This window comes from Lathyrus oleraceus, chromosome 3 (genome assembly GCF_024323335.1).
Source record: "Lathyrus oleraceus cultivar Zhongwan6 chromosome 3, CAAS_Psat_ZW6_1.0, whole genome shotgun sequence".
Lineage (NCBI taxonomy): Eukaryota > Viridiplantae > Streptophyta > Magnoliopsida > Fabales > Fabaceae > Lathyrus > Lathyrus oleraceus.
This window is the reverse complement of record NC_066581.1, coordinates 273,182,032-273,204,194: the sequence shown is the minus strand read 5'-3', so window position 1 is coordinate 273,204,194 and position 22,163 is coordinate 273,182,032. Positions and strand designations below refer to the sequence as shown.

The 22,163-nt window shown below is 34.6% G+C and overlaps 2 protein-coding genes across 2 annotated transcripts; one reads left to right on the top strand and one right to left on the bottom strand.

Moving 5' to 3' along the window:
- Positions 1-7,923: 7,923 nt before the first annotated feature.
- On the bottom strand, positions 7,924-14,797 carry LOC127126929 (uncharacterized). Its single transcript, XM_051055974.1, has 15 exons — positions 14,403-14,797; positions 13,546-14,211; positions 13,156-13,468; positions 12,921-13,067; positions 12,729-12,817; positions 12,511-12,603; positions 11,059-11,185; positions 10,549-10,613; positions 10,289-10,463; positions 9,696-9,887; positions 9,562-9,609; positions 9,204-9,350; positions 8,989-9,071; positions 8,457-8,572; positions 7,924-8,194 (listed from the first exon to the last, which is right to left on the bottom strand). The coding sequence occupies exons 2-15, from the start codon at positions 14,106-14,108 to the stop codon at positions 8,112-8,114; spliced, it is 2,241 nt and encodes a 746-aa protein (XP_050911931.1). The 5' UTR covers positions 14,109-14,211; positions 14,403-14,797; the 3' UTR covers positions 7,924-8,111.
- A 2,889-nt stretch (positions 14,798-17,686) lies between these two features.
- LOC127130804 (tubby-like F-box protein 6) lies at positions 17,687-20,559 on the top strand. Its single transcript, XM_051059770.1, is given in 2 exon segments — positions 17,687-18,234; positions 19,894-20,559. Coding segments are annotated over 2 exon segments (1,203 nt in total). The 3' UTR covers positions 20,549-20,559.
- The last annotated feature ends 1,604 nt before the right edge of the window (positions 20,560-22,163 follow it).

Below are 22,163 nucleotides of genomic sequence, written 5' to 3'. Positions count from 1 at the left end.
GTTAGCATGCAATATTGGTCTTAAAGTTAGGATAAAAGGGAAACATCTACCTAAATTAGCATGCAAAGGTTGACCTCTAATTAAGGATCAGGGGGTCTACCTAATGTTGTCATGCTTGGTTAACAAACCTAAATTCTACTTTAGTTCAATCTTAACAAAGAATAAACCAAAGAAATATTATGGGGAACATATTATCCACACAAGGAAAAGAGATAAAAGAAGACAAACCCATATCAAGTCATAATAGAAATAAATCCATAACAAGTCATGGTGAAAATTGAAACGATAAACAAAGTGAACTATATCAAGTCATGGAAGGAAAGGAAAGCAATAACAAAGTGATCCATATCAAGTCATGGAAGAACAAATAAAAGATAAACAACTCATATCAAGTCATGAATCAATGGCAATCCATTTCAAGTCATGGAATAAAAGATTAAAGAATAGGAATCCATATCAAGTCATGGAAGAAAATAAAATAATAGAAATAACAATCCATATCAAGTTATGGAAAAGATAAGAGGTGAATTCTCAAGTTTAGACATGCTTTAGGTCATCACAGGCTATCACCAAAAGTTCACATGTTGACAAATAGCAATTACTCATTCAAACTAGGTATGAAAGAGAGGGGCAAAGCTCAAACAAGTTTATCAAACCAAAATTGGCAGAAACATCATATTGAAAATAATCATAAGGTCGTGTTGTCTAGCTCTTAAGGGTCATGCATGCACGGCTTAGTCATTAAAGGGTTAAAGGAAAGCACACAAACAAACATACTAGCAAGTAACGATCTTAATGTGTCAAGTGTCCATCCAAACATGGCATGAGAAGAGTGAAATGAAGGGAAAGGGATGAGAAACCATACAAGGTAGTAACAAACACATCAAGGACCTATCAACAACACCTAAGCATACTTGAGAAAGATTCTCAATCAGATTATACAAGGAAAGGCAACCACACAACCATAAATGGGAATAAGTCCTCATGCAATGTTAATAGGCAAAACAAATAAAGAGAAGGGGTGAAAGAAAATAAGAGACAAACATAGATATGTTATTCAATTAGTAAGGGTCTTAAGATCAAGCAGAAGTTCATTGAATCCATAGTGCAAATGCCAAAGCATACTAACATCATTAAAAATGTATAGGAGAGTGAACACACATGTGTGAGTAATTAGACATGGCAAAGGATATGGTAGATGAATGAGATAAAAAAACATGGAATCAATAAGAAACTCAAAACATCACAAAGGTTTTATGTCAAAGCATACTTCAAAGGTTGAGACAAGTAGTGGTCAAAATCAAAACCCTAATCATGCTTCTAAAGGCAAATTAACTTCAAGCCAACACAAATGAAGTAAAAATTAAGGAGGAAATGTGTCAAACCACATAAGTCATAAGTATATGGTATATTAAACACCAACTAAAAATCACTCACGCATCAATAATAAATCAAACAAGCTATGCTCCAAGACAGGCCAAAAGATAGGCAAACAATCACACAAGCTTAAACAAGTAGTAATCAAACAATGAAAGCAACCACATGATATAAAGGTATGTATGATTTGTGCAATAAGTTAGCTCAAGATGATATTCTAGAGCAACAAAGGAAGTCATCCAAACTTTACACACACATCAAAGTCAAGTAACTTGATAAGCAAGTAAAAATATCATCCTTGAAAAGGAATCCTTTATCAACAGTCAAACAAAGTAACCCAAGATCAATAGAAGGGTGCTTATAGGTCATGGGGCAATATAAAAGTCCTCTCAAAAACAACAAATACAACCACTAAACCTCAAGAGGTGTCAACAAGCAAACAAGCGCAAAGTTCATGCTTAAATAGTAAATCAACAAGTGGGCATCATCCAATCAAGGAGTCCTTTATCCAACCAAAGTAAATGGACAATTCACAATAAAGTCGAGACATGAATAAATGAAGTGAGAAACACATCAAAACATACATAAATGGATCCCAAACTCCTAAGAGCTTCACCATCCCCTAAATTCAAAATTAAATCAAGAAATGAAGAGTGTAGCTCTTAATATGTCATCATGATGAAGTGGTAATGGAATACCCTCCAAAGAATCATAAAACCAAAGGGTAAGAGTACCAAGACTAAGAAAATCATAAGCGTAGACAAGAGTAATTAAATCTCAATGGGCTCATAGTACTCAAGTTGGAATACACAAATCAAAAATCCTAATATAGTCTTAAAGACAAACAAGAGGTACTCAAGATAGTCAAGCAAAGAAGCATCAATTGGAGGCATCTAAAATGATGCACGTAAGAGAAACTAGGACTCTTAAATGATGATGATGGGGTCAAGAAAGAATGAGGAAGAGATCCCCAATGGTTGCACAAGTGCATCCCAAAATAATTAACTAAATGCACAATGTATCCAAAGAAAACAAGCATGCTTTGAATAAATCGAGAAAAATGGTTAAGAACATAGAAAAATTATGAAAAATTAGGCATGGCAAGATGAGGTCAAAAAATCAAAGTGTCCTAAAGATATACCCAAAATAAAATATAAAATATGTTCAAACAATTGGATCATTTAGGTTAAACACAAACAAGTAAACATGCAAAGCAACCTTCAAAAATAGGTTCAAACATTATTCAAAATTAACAAACAAAACAACAAAGGGAAGCTCAAATGATCTACATACATGAGTTTATATGTGTATAAAATATTGGGACAAAATTCCAATGGGAAGATCAAAACTAAAACCTATCAAACGAACTAGGTTAATTAAACATAATTAAAATAAAAAATCCAAAACAGATATTAAAATAATTCAAAAATAAAAAATAAAAATATGGAAAATTAAGTAATAATCAAAGTATGAATCATGAATAAAATGGGAAATTTAGGAATAAGGAAAGTAGTTTAAATAAATTAAAAGAGTCAAAATAAATTAAATAGGTGAAAATGGAAAAGGGAGGTGTATGAGTAAAAGGAGAAACAAACTGAAGTCAGTTGAAATATGCACATGAGCTAAAAGTAGGGGGTGGAGAAAGTGAAATTTTAAGGCCCATGATCCGAACCACCCAAACTCTGATTAAAAAATGTGACACTTGAAATAAAAAATAAAATGAACAAAAACATGGGAACATGACCTCAACCGGTCATGTTCCACTTAAGTCACAAAAGTACAAAAGTCGAGCCCGGTTAATCACACGCTGTCAACCCTCATCTTCAACCTTGGCTCAAAAATGAGATACGCGCATGAACCCTAATCCCATGCATAATCTACCAGCATCTTCTCACGTACACAACTTCATCCATAGTTCATAAAAATGAATAAAATTAAAAGCAAAAACGCAGATTTCATAGAGTAGAACAACATCATGTCCAACAAATATTAAAAAGGTGGATTGAACATGGAGAAAAGTGACACGAAAGTTAGGCAAAACAAACTGTTTCAAGAAATTTCATCAACTCAATCATCTCATATCCAGGTATACAAACAAGACCAACATGATAAATCAACTTCATACAACATATTCAAGTTGTTTATGGCATATGCATATCAAAAATGAAGGAGGTGGGGTGAGAAAAGATTTACCTAGTGGAGAAGATCCACTGTCTCTTGAACTTGATGGAGCTTCAGAAACCCCTCCAATAAAGCTTGGTGTTCTTCTAGAGGAAAAGATGAAGCAGAATGAATTGTGAGAGCAAGCTTCCAAGTGAAGAAAAATCATCAAGCTTCAATGTTGCAGATTCAAGTTCTCTCTCTTTAGTGACCTCTTCCTCGAAATTAGGTTAAGGACCTCTTATATAAGATGCTTTTGATGAGGTGTGATGTTTTGCAAGGTGAAAGAACTTTTGGATGGCAAGATTGGTAGTTTGCAAAGATTGAGGAGTGGGGTGTAAGGCTATGTTATAGATGCAAAACATGTATACTTTGTGTCATTTTAAGGAGCTGGAGGTGGAGTGAAATGCCTCAAGATTTATGGGACTTGGAGGCAGTGGAGAGAGAATATGGGACAACAAAAAGCATTTCTATATTTGGCCAAGGTTGGACATGATGTGCATGCATAAAATATGTGTGTTGTTGGTCTATTCAAGGCAAGGAGAGAGGTGTAAGAATTGTGTGAAATAAACATGTTGCAAGCAGAAGATAACATCATGCACCAAGTCAATGACAAATGTGATAATGGAGATTAAGGATTAGTCATGTTTAAACCATTATAAACCTATGGTTGCTTGACCAAATGGAATAAATTAGGGTTCTTTGAAAAGAGGGAAAGGATAAGAAAATATTTGGTGTTGGAGGAAATTTGGAACAAAGCCTTGAGCCCCTTCAAAAATGGCCACGAAAATGGTTGCTTGAAACTGCATATCAAAATGCCAATTATAGGTCATTTAGTGATAATTAAGGTTCTAACTTGTCATGTCCATAACTTGTTCCTTAAGCTACCAAATGAGAATTTTTTTGAAGCAAAAGTGGAGAGGGGAGAGTGATTTATAATTCTTATGTTGAGGTTAGGTCAAAATGAAGCTGGCAACTTCATGAAAAGTAGGCACAAAGTGGGTTGCTTGAAATGATCAAATACTTAACAAAATTTTCACTAAGTATAAAACCAAATCAACAACCTAAGGTCATGACTTTAAAGGACGATATCTTGAGTTGTGGCCAATCAATTGAGGTGTTATTGGAACCAAAGGAAATGGGAGACTTGAGACTATAATTTTCATGTTGGAAGCACCTTGAGATGGAGCCTCTAACATTCTTTAAAACTGCCATGAACAAGCTTGGAAATCCTGACTTGGAACACTTAGAAATATTCAAAGTGTTAGGATAATTGAATGAAATTGAAATACCAAACTTCCAATGACCATATCTTGGGCCATGATGATCCAAATGCTTCAGTCTTGGTACCTCCTTAAAGCTTGGAGAAAGGAGAACAATTTTCATGTTAAGGCCAAATTAATTTGGAGTTTCCATGAAGGTATTTGCACGTTAACACCAAACTTGCCAAAAATAGTAAGTTTCTAAAACCCTAATTTCCTAATTTGGGTAACTTTTCACATTTCTTGATTTTTGATGGATTTCTCGACTTTTCTTGATCAAATCTCAACCATGGACCATATTTGACTTGTGGAATAAAATTTTGACCAAAGAAATCAAGAGTTGACTTTTTAATCTGCTCAGGTGACTTTTTCCCAATTGAATCAAACCAATGGTCATTTGAGCAATTGAACCTCTTATGAATGAAATTGATGGCCAAACTTCTACTCATAGACACTTAGGGACACATAGAATACCATGGAATCAAGTCTTGCTCAAAAAATCAGAAATAAACTGATCTTATCACAAACCCTAATTTTAGTCCAAAATAGGGGTGTTCATGGTTCATGAACTGCACTGAACCAAACCACATTTATAGTTCAGTTCAGTTTATAATAATCATTTCAATAAAAATGCAATTAACTGCAAAAATTATTTCAATTCAGTTTAAAACTAGTTTATAACCAGTTTGTATTTATAAACTAGTTTATAATCAGTTTGTAATTATAAACCAATTTTATAATTTGAACTCTTTTAAATTTAATTTTTTAATTTTATAAAAAATTATTAATTTAAAATTATGTTTTAAAAAATATTTATTTAAAAAAAAGTCTTTTATTTATAAAAATTAAATAAATTATTTTTTTCTGAAAAAAAGTTAAAAAATTGGATTTTAAAAAAAAAACTGGCAAAAAATAATTAAAAAAAATATTTTAGTTTTAGTTTTTTGGGAAAAAAATCCAGAATAATTTTTTTTCGAAAAAATAAAAATTTTAGAATAAAAAATTATATTTTTTTCTATATAAAAAGTTTCAGAATAATAAATTTTTAAAATTTGGGGAAAAATTCATTACAAAAAGTTTTTTATTCTGAAATTTTTATTTTTCAAAAAATAATAATTTTTTATTTTTCTGAAAAAATATTTTTTATATTTCAAAAAACAATAATTTTTTATTTTTCTGAAAAAAATATTTTTTTTTTATTTCAAATTTAATTATATTTTTTTAATAATAAAAAATTAATTATTTTCAGAAAAAAAAATTATGGAATACAAAATATTTTATTTTCAGATTTTTTTCTTAAAAAACTATACTTTTTTTTTATAATTTTATTTTTAATTTTCAATAAAATATTTTTTTATTTTTCATAATTACAAATATTTTTTAATTTCTATTTTTTTTTTGTTTTCACTTTCAATAATTCTTCTTTTTCTTTTTATAAAAAAAATATTTATATAATTAAGCAATTTATAAAAGAAAACTGGTTATGAACCAGATTTAAACTGAATTAGAATTGTTTGATTTAAATGGTTCAGTTCATTAACCATTCAAGTGATTCAGCTATTTTAAGGTGCAATGCAATTCAGTTTAGTAATATAGTTTGGTTATCCAAATTTTTGTACACCCCTAGTCCAAAAGGACGGGAGATGAGTGCACCACTTCAGAACCTTGATTCCTCTAGGAAAAATGGAGATACCTTTGAACAAAGATGAAGATGATTCAAAAATTCTATGGATATACTACTCCCTGAGATAATCCACACCCCTAACTCAAGGGCTAAGAGACAAAAGAGTATGATAAGCTTCCAATATCTTATAATTCTCAATCAACTGATGAAGTAATGGACCATTTGAGATGTCTTAGAGTATAAGAAAGTCATTGTAGCTTGAGTGAGCATGAAGCTGAAGATATCTCACCCCCTTGCACTGATTGTCACAACTCTTCCCTCTAAAGCTTGAAGAAGGTCACAAGAGAGATGCCTTGATCTTATAACCATAAAAACCAATGATATGCATGAATATATATGATGATAAAACATAAGTCAAATATGCTTAAAAAGAAGAGGGTAAATTTTGGGGTACAACAGTTGTCTCTAATTTTATTTGCAAAATATTGTTTACTTTGCAAACAAAATTAGAGGTGGAGAGAGAGGATTGAAGAACTACAATCACTAAACCAAGTTCTAACTGTTAAAGAATAAAATACGGAAAAGGAGTTGAAGAACTCTTGTCAAACATTGAACGTGAATTTGTTCTTCTAATATAAGTTAATTTGTCATATTACAATGTTCTAGTGTAGATTGAAAGATTATATGTTTAATGAACATTAACAAAAATAAGCATTCTACATAATTTATAATAAACTCAAGTGTATATAGCACAATAGTTGTTTAATACAACCATTGTTAAATATCATGCATTAAATAATATAACAACAATTGTTTAAAGTAACTATTATGTTAGGTAGCGCACTACATAAATACAATCATGGTCGCACGACCGTTGTGGAAAACATCATACATACAACCACATCTTACCTCATAACAGTTGGTTCAAGATGGTGGTATCTCTTTTCCAACCGTTGTGATAATGTCACTTATTTTATTATGAAAATTAAATATACATAACATTAATAATTTATAATAAATTTGTTTAAATTTATTGACCTTCTATTGTTACTTTTTTTTCTTCATTTTAGTTTTTAAGTTAAACTTCAGAAGCCTATATCTCATTGTTTTTATATCGTAATTTTAAAATTATTTTCAATTAAAATAATTTATAATTATATATTTAAAATTATTTATTTAAATCATCTAAATTATTACATTACATCCCACATGTATGTCTAGTATTTTCAAATTAGCATTTAGTGGTATGTCAATAAAATCTAAACACGTCACAAATTTATAAGTAAAAACAGATTTAATTAAGGGTAAACAAATTTAAATTTTAAAAACGAAGTGAACTCCACTCCACACCCACCCAACATACTCAAAATTAATAATTTTATTTGACAAATATTACGTGGTATTGATGATTTACTCTGTAATATTTTAATTCAATATAAATTCTATGATTAATTTTATATTGAATGAGTGTTGTTATTTTTCAGATTTGTATATTAAATCTAAAAAAATATGTCTTTCCATATATACACTGCAAAATAACATGCATCAATTAAGCTTTTGTTTAGCACGTTAGTAATATGTATTTTATTCGCATAAGGGCCCAACCTTTGTGAGAATACATACCAACCCTTGTTATTCATGGTTACATTAAAAAAAATAACATGACAATATGACAAAATTCACAAACACTAGGATCTTCCTACTTCATCTTTTTCAGCATCTTCTTTTTGGGTGCCCAATTTGACAATGTCTTCCACCAATATTTTCCCATCTGTTTATGATTAAAAAAAATACACAAAATAACTGTCATCCATAGACAGTTAAACAAATTTTCAAATTAAGATATTCAACATGGAAAACCTCATGTTGAATGATGTTTTTCTTTGTGCTTTTGTAGTATTAGATTTGTTAAGTGTTAGTTTCATTAATTTGAGAGGGTACATCAGCAGCATTCATATTTGATGAGCGATATTCATACTTGCTATATCTTAGTGCCAGATGAGAATAAGGAAGAAATTGACAGAAGAACTAACCACTATCCTTCGAAAGGTAGTTGATGAATTCATGAATTCCTTCTTTTCCCAAAGTGTCCTTCAGATATACAGCGGCAGATACAACTTCCTCAGGTGTCACTTTCCCATCATAATCCCTGCCAGAACATGGCCGAACATTTAATGAAATTATTTCCAACAATTTGCCTATAAAGATTTATAACGGAAAAGCAACACAATAACAATATCCGTGTCATGTTGCTTTGTAAAACTTTACACATGTATTGAATCTTTGAAAATTTTACTAGTCAGTTCTGAGATAGTTCTTCGAATATCCATGGAACAGGAACTAATAAAAAATGAGAGCGATTAATTTATTGCAGGATTCCAATTATAACAGGGTAAGAGGTCCCCCGTCCAGCCATTGTGTCGTTCAATGGATTCTGCCATTGAAGTCGGACGACTGCTATTTTTGTAACAAAATATCATAATCAAATATTCATAATTTGCATAAAGAAAACAATAGTAATTAATCATGGTGTTCTTTCAAGCAAATATTTAACTAAAAAAAAACCTGTCTAGCAACCGCCAGCGGTCTCCAATTTTAGCATCAACATCATCAATTTCTTTTTCAAGTTTCTGGAGCATAGCATCAACCTAAGAAGCAAATGACATTCCTATAGCTGTCAGTCATTTCCAGTTTCAGAATGTAATTCAGGCATAATCTGTTTTCTTTGTTTTTCAATTACTAAGTGGCATAAGATAAAAACTAGAGGGTCATAAATTTACCTTGTCAACAAGTGCTGAAGAAACCTTGTCACTAATAGCGACCTCCATAGCACCATCACTATCCTTCCTTGCAGCTCTATAGGCCTTCTTAGCTTCCTGCTCACCTTCAGTACCTTCTTTCCCCACCATACTATTATACAGCTCCATCTGCATAGTGCTGGGTTATAACTGACTTTGTATGTAACAAAAGCTGGGCATGAAAAATAGCTTGCTCCAAAGATACACAGAGGCCAGTTCAACACATACACAGTACTAGAAAGAAATAACCATTTGAGTTCCAAGAATTTGAATGCCCATAACGTATTCACTACGGAGTATCGCATCCCCTAGACATGGATAAATTCTACAGTCTACTTACCTCCTTTTTAACAAGCCTCAAAAACTCTTCGCGTTCTCTGCTCACTGACTGAAAAATTATCAGACAAATCATTGAGTCCAAGCATTTACCAAAAACTTTTATTATTTAGCAAGAATAAAGTTAGTTTTCCTTACAGATGCTGATGCTAAAACAGCTAATGCTTGGCTGATCTCACAAAGTTGCTCATGTTTCTCCAATGCCTTTGCCTTTGCATCTTCTTGTGATGGTCCAGTCGTTGAAGCCATCTCTTTCGTAGCTAAATCCCTTTCGCCATCATTAGATTCTGCCACTTTGGCCTGCTCCCCTTCCTCTTTCTCTTCCTCCTCCTATGAAATATCTTGCAACCATCAAACTCAAATCTAAAGCAGCAACTATACCAATAGCTTAACAACTTCAACAAGAAAATCAGCATATTTGGTGATTTAGATACAATGTTGATTGGATGACAATAGTAGGAAAATTCTATTACATAATTGATTACCAATGCACAAAAGAGGAAAATACTTACAGACATAATTTTCAAAAATGACTTATGTAGAATTTACATATGCATGCATATGTGAATTCTCTGCTTCTACCACTAGTAATTATTCACAAAGTTAAAGTTAAACGAAGTAAAACTTTTAACAAACTCCTTTAAATTATAATGGAATTCACCAACTCATGCCTCCTTCCCAAAACATAAATACCTCTAATGATGGCATATATAATGCATAAAAAAATTAACCTTGATTAGTTCCTCCTGCATTTCAAGATATTCCAACTTCCTCTTCCTGTCTGAAACAGAATCTCCAGATGGCAAAGCTGTCACACCAACAGTATCCACAACCTCATCCGGCAAAGAAGAAAGTGTAGCTTGAACAGCCTCCTCTGGTTTCACCTTTCCTGAGATGGAAAATGCTCTACAGAGAGAATGAGATGACTATGCCTTTCCAGAAGGGAAATTCTTAAGACAACAGTAACTCAACAGAGAAAGTATAAAGGTACCTAGAAAGAATCAAGAGGGAAGATGGCAAAGAATGGTCGAGAGACAGATCCAGCCAGTCATTAAGCTGCAAAGAAATGCACAATTTACAACCCCCAAACATGAGATTTGTTTTAACAAATCAACCACAAGAAGACATCTTTTATTCATCATCAAGAAAAGGCTTCCAACTATATTATGTAAATGTCAACTTACAATCCTCATTCTTAAGAAATTACTTTTGTTACTCGCCTAACACACTAGCATTCGAGAATCTTGAAATTTGATTGAGTTATACTAAAATATGATATAATTGATTTCAAGTAAAAGTGGATTAGAAATAAGTTCAATAAGAAGAAGGTTCTCAAAGTAGCAATTATGAGCAGATAAAGGTTCTGAGTTCTGATTTCTGAAAGTACAAATTATAGCCAGAATCTAGTTCACAAAAATTGTCCATCTAGTAAATTAACAGCGTTGGAGATTTCAGAATTGAGCTCCAGAACAAAAATTCCATTTGAACATTTATTATTAACCTGCTGTCGCATTTCTTCCACTGAAAGCAATCCAAGCAATCCTCGATCTCTACAAGCTTGACGAAGCTCTGCTTCTGAAAGAGACTCTACACCTTCTTCTTGAATCAGTTTATCATCATTCTTGATCCTGCCAGAGCCAAACAATTCAAATCTATACTCTCAAAACAACTATGAAGTTATTGACTGAATATGTTAAATTTTGTTAAAGTACTATAGTTTTCACAGTACATAGAGCTTTGGACATATTCTGAATATTTTACTTCAATGTAGAGAATACAAACAATAATCTGAATATATAGGCTAGGGACATCAATGCATTTCTTATTGCCAAGTATCATCGTTGTCTTGACTTTGCTTATAGCCTAGGGACATAACTTCCTTTGTGAATCTCTCAAACCAAGCTTAGGAAGACTGTTGCAGCCCATAGAAACTCCTCCTTTATTTGCACATTTTGTTTGCACCCTTAACTTTGGGTATTCTATGGCACAGGTGTGTTATGAAGAGAATAGACCCTGGCTTCCGGCTTCTTGGCTACCTAAGGGTTAGATGTTACTGATCATGTCTAGGGTGAGACTCCAATTGGTTGGATTTCTCCATTTTGATTGAGTTTCATGTACTTGGCTACTTTTGGCATGACTGGGTGCAGACATGGGCTTGATACCATGTAACTAACAAAATCAGTTGTTTCTTAGTCCTATGGGATGGGTATCACCTTCCAAGTTCTACCCTCACTAGGTTGGGCGTTAACACACACACACACACCGAGAGAGAATTTACACAGAAGATGACTAGGTTGGAGGACTTTGAATTAATTTTCAAATCCTTTTCATCTCATTATAATATTCTCAAATCAAAGAAAATACACTAGTTATATGTATTCTCTTCTCATCCTCTCTAAAAATACTCTTCTAGATAAGGTGAATGACTTCCCTCATTTCTCTTCCTCCTTTCCCCACCAAAGCCATCCGCTTTCTTTTCCTCCTAACTCTCAAATAAAGCCTTATAATAACCGTACATCAGCATAACAACCGTTCCAAATCTGAAGTAAGACAACTCGCTCCCACAACTGAAACATTCGAACTTCCATAAGAACCAAGAATTCAGCTCTAACAAAACACTCCCCAGCTAATGCAGCCGCGTCACATCATCAGGACTCGGGAAAAAACATACTATTTTGTAGTTCAATCTCAACATAAAATAAAACAGGAATCCCATGGATTTATTTCCTACAACACGGTTATGCACTCCAACGAAACCAAAAGGTAAGTGAGAAGCAGACATCCGTAGATTGGTGTAACATGCATAAAAAATGTACAATGATTGAAAGAAAAGTCAGACATAAAGCATAAAATGAAATTTTCCTAACTCAAACCTATAAGAGTCCATAAATTAAATACATACACCAGAATCAGAGCTATCCCAGAAAGGAAAATAGGAGTGAATGAATCTTACTCCTGTAATCTTTTGCGGAGCATATAACGCAAATATGCATCAGTACCATACGGGCTGATACCCATGTACTTACACATATTTACCAAGCGAGGCCTGTTCTCCATTTTCACAACCAAAAGACATGTTAGCATATCCAAAACAGAAACCCAAAATACGAGATTCATAAGAGGACAGTATATGACAACTAGTTGACCAAAATCAATGGTAGACGAAGCAACCTGCTAATGTTATCCAAAGTGAACTCATCATTAAATAATTTGGCAAAGCCTAAGATTTCATCATTTGAAACCCGGGCACCTGTTCTGACCTGGTCCATTAACATAATGAATACAATCATAATATAAAAATATTTCCCATAAGAAGACTACTTATAGAATATAAAACACTAGATCACAAAGAGCATGGCTGACCTTGTTCATAAACTCATCAAGATCTTCTGCTGTCTTCTTCGTTTCTCCACTTCCCGAATTCTGAACCTCCTTCGCCATTTCTTTTACAGTATCTTGAAGAAACTTGGCATATTCTATTCTTGCATTTAGCCTTCTTTTCAATGCCTCCTACAAATTAAGCCTTCCCAAATTGAGCGAAGATAAAAGCATGCCAGCAGTCAGACAGGCAATGTTCGATGAGTACATTAACAATTACCTGTTCTTTCATCTTATCCTGGAAAGTGGAAGGCAGCATGTCGGGAAACAGTTTCAGGAATACTGGCAAAAGAAACTCCATGAATGGAACTATGATAAATACTGCGAAAGGAACTAGCCTGAAAATATCGGCTGTTGTCCTTGTGAGTTGTTGCCTCTCCCTTCTAGAGAGACTCTTTCCATTGCCAAGTTTCAACAATAATCTGGAGCTAATCCTAACATCAGCCCAAAGTAGTTTCGTCCCAAACCAATAGTGTTGTAGAGTAGATTTAAATTCATCCTTCCAATGACTTAACTTCTTTGCCCAGTCCTCCCTAGGCAATGGAAAAACCAGAAATGTCTCACACACATATTTACATCACACAAAAACAAGAGGTAGTAAATTTTAAACCTGCTCATTGACAAAACAGCTCTGAAAGCTGGACCAATTCCTAGAATCTTAGCCCATAATGTCTTTAAAATAGATTCAGTACTCTTATGAGGTTCTTGAAGTTGTTTAGCCTTAGCTTTCGCTTTGATGTTACTCAAGTCTTCAACAGCCTCGTCACACTCTTCCGGTGAAGCTTCCTTCTTCTGTTTAGAATCTGATTGTTCATTTCCACTACTACCATTACCCAATCTAGATTGATTAGCAGCAGCCGTGGAAATGTAACGAGCACTTCGGGAGGTCCATCCCAATCTTGAAAGAGAAACTAACTCTATCTTCTCATTTCTAATTTCAAAACTCGAAACTCCAAATGAACTATGCAAGTATAATCTCGACGATGAACAAGCTGCCAAATCATCATCGCTGATAGTAGACAATTTTCTTTCCCGTCCATGTCCAATAGTTCTAGACGAAGAGAAGGGAATCTGACACAACCCATCTAATTCACTAGAGAATCCAAGAATAAAGCGAGTATGTTGACTAATCAAAATGTTCCTCTTCTTTTGTAAAATCACTCTTGAAGCCATATATATATATATATCAACAAATTACAGTCTTTGATGTCACTTTTTTTTCTAAACAACACACTTAATAATAACACAGTGCTTCAATGCCATTATAAATTACCACCTGCAAAGTGAAAGTACCAATCCCTTTATTTTTTTACGCACCGCATGATCTAAACATACATAATACAAACACATACAGAGAAAGTTCAACAATATCCTTGGATTCGAGTACAATAGGAAAGTTAACATTTTTACTTATATTTTAGACAGAAAAAACCAATTCAATTGAAACTTGTGAAATAAGAAACGAACCTTCTAGATAGAATTTGTTCGTGAAAACAAATCACGGAGTAAAGAGTCGTTAGCGGTGAATATGGCGAGTTTTTGGAGTATTTTATAAATCGGTGGTTACCGGCAAAGAACCCCCGGAGGTTGATCGAGAAAAATGCGCGCAGGTGTTGAAGGAAAACGCGATCCTACATAATATATGTGAATAGGAGTAGGAGTAGTCGTGTGTGAGAGGAAATGGACAGTGAAGAAGGAAGGAACAACATTCTGGAAATTTTGAATCATTTTTTTCTGATTCAATCACTATTTATTGACTTTTACACGGTGCATGATTTGCACGAACACTTTAATTAATATTATTCTTTTTTTAACATTCTCATGTGTAAAAGTAGAGTTATTGAGTTCTTCCTATTAGGTGGTACGACTCGTTAGAGTGGAAATTTGTCTGCAAATTTATCATTCCCTTTAACAATTCAACATTTAAGTTAAAAAAAATGTATTTGTTATGGCGTTAGAAGAGCTTTTATATGGTGGACAATTAAAATTGCTCTCTCTTGATCCAACGTAAAATGCGAGAAATCTTTTAATTAGACTCAAAGTCGATGATGAATAAATGGTGTGATCTCACTATTTGATACCCTATGCAAGAGTATTATAGATTAGGACATCAGTATTGAGTTGGTTTTGTTTGGCCATTTAGTCGGCTAAAAACAATTTTCCTCAAATTTGTGCTATCATTTATGAAGTTAGGAGTGTGATGAAAAATTTAAGACCGAACTCTAAAATGACTTTCTTACTCGACTAAACGTTCTAGGGAGGATCCCCACCTTAGGGTCGGGAACAAAGATGTATTGAGTGGGAATATGTGTCATCGAGAACAATACATTAATTACATGTTTTGTATACAAAACATTTCACATTTAAATCTCTCCTCATGGCCTTAGGCTTTAAGGGATAGAGGTGATACTTTTTACAATGCTCGAGTGTGGTGACAAGATATAGGCCAAATCTAGACCGTTAATTGTGATGGTGCGTTTTCCTCTATCTTTGACAAAAGATCACATGAGTTATTTGTTACTAATATATAAAAAGGCGAATCTGGTTTTTCTTTTTGCTCTCATTGTTTGTTAAGTCTTATGGATCTTTATTTTCCTTTTAATGTGCTCGACCTCACTTTTCCCGACTCTTCTTCTTCCCAATCTTTATTACTTTGTTCTGACGACATTCTTGGTATTCATACGATTTAGCCTATTTACACATCGGAAGATGTAGCTCTTGAAGGTAACAATCGTGACTCGTTTTTCGTTCGCTAGGATTCTTGGGGAGATTGTCTTGGAAAACTCAAGGGTTGGCGTTATTATTCAATGGGAAGGTATTACTGGTGGCATTAATCTTAGGGAAGTCGTAAAGGTTTTTTCTTTCCCAACTCTGCCTTTAACTAACCCAAAGCTCATATTCGACTTTAAGCGAGAACACAAAGCTCAAACTTATATAAGGGCATGTCAACGTGCTTTTGGTTGTGATCCAATTGATAATGAAGTGAGGTGGTAGATATAATCTCAATTGTGTGCTTGTACTTATTATAGTTCTTTTTATCTATTAACAATGAAGTGAGAATGAATCGATGCAACCATTACACTAACATGGAGTTCAAGAATGAAGACCAATTGTCGTGGATGGACCAGGAAACGTTGGACATGTCTTTATCGATAAAGGAGGTTTGAACAATGCTTTCACATAATTGGGTTCCTCCTATGATTGGGGGTGCTCTCCCTTGAGTGTTGTCATACCCCGATTTTGGTCCTGAATGTTTTATGTCTTTATTTTTGTTTAGCATGTTTGGCCCAACCTTACTTTGGTCTTATATGAGGATTGGTTTTGGTCCAAAGTTATGGTGTTGTTCATGTGATTGTTAATACTCATATGGTCTTGGTCATCCAAATAACCAACCTTCTCGTGTCACAAGCCAATGGCCAATCATGCCACTTGATTCATGAATATCCCTTTCAAACCCCAATCTTGTGCCTTTGGTTATCCGTCTTTTGATGCCAAAAGTAAGAAAGTCGAAAGGACTTGCATCTCGAAAGAGAGCAAGTATTTGTCATCGGAAAGCTATTATGAGCTTCATAGCTGAACTTGATATCACTGAGTTGCCTCTTTTCTTTGCATTACTGATAAGGCCTTTGCAAATAGTAAAGAAAACCGATGGGCCTGCTAACTTGTTTTGGACTTTACCTATAGGCTGCACTAGTGAATTTCAAGCGTCTTCTTTGTTAGAATATTTTACTTTAGACATTGTTGCAACCTTATCCTGGAAAAAGAAATACGGCTTCTTGCATGTCATAAAAGATGTTGTTGGAGTTTTTGATGAATTGCATATTAGACCCTTTCTTGATTTACTGGTGGGGTGTTGTTCGAGTGTTGGAGAATTGCACTTCAAGTCTTGGCAATGTAAAACTAAATGGACTTTCTTCAGACAAACACAAATCTAGTCCCAACTCAAACTCCTTTTGTGAGGAAAATCAAACTTTGATTGGCAATTCTTCAAATCAGCTCAAGGATATGAGATCTCTGTGCCTGAAAATTGTTTCCTATGTTGTCAATAAATATGAGGATCATGAATTTGGTTCTGATATGTGGGACAGATTCTTTTCCTCTGTAAAACCCCTGGTGGATAAATTCAAACAGGAGGCTACCAGTAGTGAGAAACCAAGTTCACTGCTATCTTGCTTTCTGGCCATGAGTGCAAACCATAAACTTGTAGCACTATTATGCCGGGAAGAAAGTCTCATACCGGATATATTTTCCCTTTCTTTCTGTAAATTCAGCTTCTGAAGCTATTGTATATTGTGTTCTAAAGTTTGTAGAGAACTTGTTGAGCCTTGACAATCAGTTGGATTATGAAGACAATTCTTCCCATAAAGTTTTACTTTCAAATATTTAAGTGCTTATGGACAGCATTTGTTGTTTATTTTAAAATGATAATGCATCCAAGAGAAAACTGATCAAATCTCCTGGCGAGACATTGATAAGAATTTTCAAATTTTTACCCAAGTACATCATATTACATACAAGCACAATCTTAATGAACAATCAAAACTCCATCGAGAATCTAAATTCCAGCATCCCAATAATTCATTCCAAAAAAAAAGAGTTCAACACATCAATATCATAACAGAAGGTTTCAACATTCCTAATAGACTCCTCCTGAGGATTTTCATTTCCTTAAGGCATACTGTTTATACAAACAAAACAAGTTGGACGAAGCTTTGCAATCTTTGCAAAAACATGAAAGAAATGACGAAACTATGCTTTTGGAGTCTCGAATTTTGTATCGTCTTGGAAAAATGGATGCTTGCTTAGATATCTACCAGAAGCTTCAAAAGTCCAAGATTGATATGTTGGGAATAAATTCTGTCGCTGCCTTGGTTATGGCAGGTAGGTCATCTGAAGTACAAGGATGGTTGGATTCATCGCAGGTCAAAGCAACAAGCAGCTTTGAATTGGCATATAATACTGTTTGTTCTCCAATTCAAAGGAATAAGTACACAGATGCTGAACTACTCTTGCTGTCTGGCCGAAGAACTGGTCAAGAGAGCCTGATGGAAGATAACTGGCCTGATAAAGATATAGAAATTGAGTTGTCTCCTATTGTTGTACAATTGGGCTATGTCCAACAGCGTCTTGGGCGTAACCAAGATGCAATTGAAGCTTATATGGACATGATTAAACGAGATATGGCCGATGAATCATCCACTGCAAAGACAATCTCTATCTGCCCAGCAGATAATTTTCAATGCTTTAGGCTTCTGTATAACTGTGGCTACAACCATCATTATCACAGTTTATGCCAGAGGTGGCTCGGTTTGTGCGAGCCATATGTAACCGAAGTCGTTCCTACATCAGAAAAATGATCAGGATAATTTGAAAATCCAAGTTATGGCTACAACAGGAGATACCATTCTAAAAGAGGACATAATGCACTTACCTCGACCAATTCATCCGCTTGTCGGTACCGCAGGGAGGTTACCGGCATGCTTTTGGAGATGGCTCAGCTTGCCGTGGCAATTTTGAGTCAAAATTTCTAATGCAAATGTGGTAAAGCTTGTACAACAAATTATTCAAATTAAGTCTGATTTAAGCATTTTCGAAAAATCACAATCAAAGAAAATCCCAAGTGAAAAATAGCAGAAGAAGCAAATCAAAAATTGAATGGTTCTAAAGATGGGAAGCTATACACCCCAGCTGCTGTTAATCTATTCAGGATACTTGGAGAGCAAGTTCGAATCGTCCGAGATAATAGCACTGATGTCATGTTATACCGATTTTCCTTGGCAACCATTCAGGTGACGATTAATTTTCAAGCAGCTAAAAAAAAGAGAGATTTCAGGAATCGGCTTCTGAATTTGGTTTGGAACCTTTATGTGCTTACCCTGCATTACCAACTCTTGGTGCTGATCAATTTGATGAAGAAGAACCTGATGAACAAAGATCAAAGACCTTAATTTATGGCTACTTTTACGTAGCATTGAATTTGGGATCACTGATTGCTGAGACTGTGTTGGCTTACATAGCGATTACAGGACATTGGGTGATGGGATTTTGGATATGTACTGGTTGTGCCTGTGTTTCCTTTGTTGTTGTTGAGTGGAACTCTTCGATATAGACACTATAAGAGTTTTGGAAACCCTTTCTCTAAGTTTACACAAGTAATTGTGTCCTTCTTAAGGAAAGTGAAATCTCAAGTACACTCAATTGGAGAAGGCTTCTATGGTATTCAGAGAGATGATGATACTCGTGTTAGAAGAATACAACACACATAAACCTACCAAGAAACATACCCAAACCAGAACCAAAGTGCTAAACATGGAGCAACGACATCATGCCAAAAGGAACTGATGAATCCAAATGTGTGACATGACATACTTCAGTCAAGATTTATGCATTATCCTGCTAGCAAAACCATTGTAGTGCTCAACCTGCATCAGCAACAACAACAACATGTAAAATCAGTTAACATTGCCTTGAACCTCAAGCAGACACAGGGCAAGGATGCATTATAATATTTCATCATCAAAAAGCATGAACTGATGGATAAGTCAACCTTGATCATGACTACCTCGCCTTTGATTTTGATTCATCCAGCTGGTACAAAACCTCATTTACATCAAACATGTCTTGCATTTAAGCCCTGCTGCTCCACATGCCAAACAAATCAACCAACCTGAACCTGCAAATGGCATTGCAAATGACTGTACTGACAAGGCTAAAACAGATCACAACCGTTCAAGTGTTTCCAAATTACAACCCTTCACCAATTAATCTCCATTTGCTCATGACCAAGCTACCAAGGGGAGTTAACCAATACCTGAACAACTGTCTGCTGAGGCGAAGGACTTTTTGTTGAAATGCTTTCACAAGGAACCGGATTTAACACCTTCTGCATCAGACCTGTTACTGCATCCATTCATCATATGCGAGTATCATGAATCTCATTCAATATCACGCGGTTCAGTCAGAGACTCCTGCAATCAGATGGCAACAGATGGGACTCTCTCATTCAATGATATATCAAATGAAATCTTAACTGTCAAACATATTATCTTTTTCTCTGTTTAAACCAAGCCTCAACTGATGACGGTAAATTCCTTCTTGCTGCACGCAAGTGTCGGCGTGTAACCCACACTGACTATATCATATCTCTAAACCTTGATGATGTATCAAGAGGTAGTATCACCTATGTTGGGAAATTGAGATCAAACTTTCTGGGCACCAAATTTACCGTGTATGATGCACACCCTCCATTTTATGGAGCCAAAGTTGCAAAGTCTCGTTCGACCAAGCTAGTTAGTCTCAAGCAAGTGTCTCCAAGAGTTCCTGCAGGCGACTATCCCATCGTGCATGTCTCATATGATCTGAATGTTTTGGGCTCTAGGGGACCTAAGATAATGCAATGTGTTATGGATGCCATCCCTGCCGCAGCTGTTGAACCTGGAGGCGAGGCCCCGACACAGACTCGTTTTCTTCACAGCAGAAACGATACTTCTCCATCAATTCCATTCTTCCGATCAAAATCAACCCGTGCAGAGAATATCCAATCCATTGTACCTTTGACTAGTCAAGACAAAGGAATGAGTCAGCCAGAATTATTAAGATACATTCTTAACTAATATTTCTCTCACCAAATTACCATGAACCATAACCTGCAAAAAAATGAATTCAGACACTTTGTGCGACATGTTTGTAATTTGTAACAATATCAAGATCACAAGTGAGCCACAACAACCAATTTAGACACTTTGTGCGACATGTTTTCTCAGATTTTTGAACAAAGAGGCATTGCTTATCGAAATTCAGACGAACCGGTAACACCGAATAAGCAATGGCTATTGCAACACAAACCTCATAGTGGCAATAGAAATTCACTGCAGTAAAAAACACGTAAACACTCAGCAAGGCAGTTAAATTCCAGAAATATCCCAATTTGGCATAGAGACAAAAATGAAGAAGAAAGCGTGGCTCAGATTACCTGTTACGAATCCATACATCAAAGGGACCAATCCGATACTGAGCACAAAGAAAGTGCTTTGCAGGAACGCCTCTTTTGAATCCAAGATACCAAATTGAAACCCTAAATCAGGAGGCATAAATAGAAAAAAGGTGAATCAGTAAGGGGGGATTTTGAACAACAAAAAATTGGAGAAAACCATAAACAAAAGGAGGCGGAATCGAAACCTAAAAAGCAAAGCAAAACCCCAAATCCCAAATAAAAAAAAAACCGGTATTGGAAAGGAGGAGGAAGATTTAAGCTCACCTGATTCATTGTCATCGCCAAAGGTGAGATTCCTACTTGATGTTTCTTTGAAACCGTGGATTTATGCTTGTCTTTTGTTTAGCATTGTTAAGCATCTGAGTTTGATTGGGAACAAGATTGAGAGAGCGATGAGGGAGAGATTTCTTTGAGCTTGAGAGAGTTTATGAGATTGTGAGAGACGCAGTGTGAGAGACGCAGTGTGAGGTGTCTTCTGTTTTGGTTTTCTTTTTTTTTCTTTTCTTTAATTTCTTTTTATGTACAGAATAAGTTTTTTTTTGAGAAAAAAGAACATTAAAGATTTTGTTAAATTTCCTAAATAGTTAACAAGTATTTACACATTTTCAATGCATATTCTGTTGAAGAACCCAACAGCCAGGCGGCTGGGTTTAACTACTGGTAGTCCAACAGACCCTTTTTTATTTTAGTTTTTATTCTAATGTTTAATCTATCTTAGTTTATACATTTAAAGTAGCATCAAAGTAATAAATAACCATGAGTGGTCTGGTGGAGAAGGGTAGTATCATAGTCTTGAGTGGGGTTGGGTTCAATACTCATGTGTAGCATTTTTTAGTATTTTTCTTTTAGCATTTTATTTTCTTTTAGTATTTTATTTCTTTTAACATTTTTTTTGTTATGTTTATGCTTTATTATTTTTCATAGTTTCATTATCATAGATTTGTTGTCTTTTAATTTCATCATTCATTCAAAACCATTTTTAAACTATAAAAATCATACTTTTCTCGATTCAATGTCGAGCCCATTTTCCATACCCTTGTAAGTCGATTGCTTTTTGAGCATCGCCATCAACCTCACATAGCTTACTCTTGGGCTTTCTTACAATGAGCCGGTTCTCTTGCACTTACACTCATGCATTATTTGTTGATTGGGTCCGATTTAATTATTTCATGATTTTTTTAATCCCCATTTGACAAAATGTACCCCACTCCCCCAATGTGTATATAATGTTGTAT

Coding starts and splice junctions, on each gene's coding strand:
- LOC127126929 (XM_051055974.1), bottom strand. CDS start 14,108: ATGGCTTCAAGAGTGATTTTACAAAAGAAGAGGAACATTTTGATTAGT. Junction 9,888..10,288: donor TGCAGGAGGAACTAATCAAG/GTTAATTTTTTT, acceptor GATATTTCATAG/GAGGAGGAAGAGAAAGAGGA. Junction 8,573..8,988: donor CGCTGGCGGTTGCTAGACAG/GTTTTTTTTTAG, acceptor ATGTTCTGGCAG/GGATTATGATGGGAAAGTGA.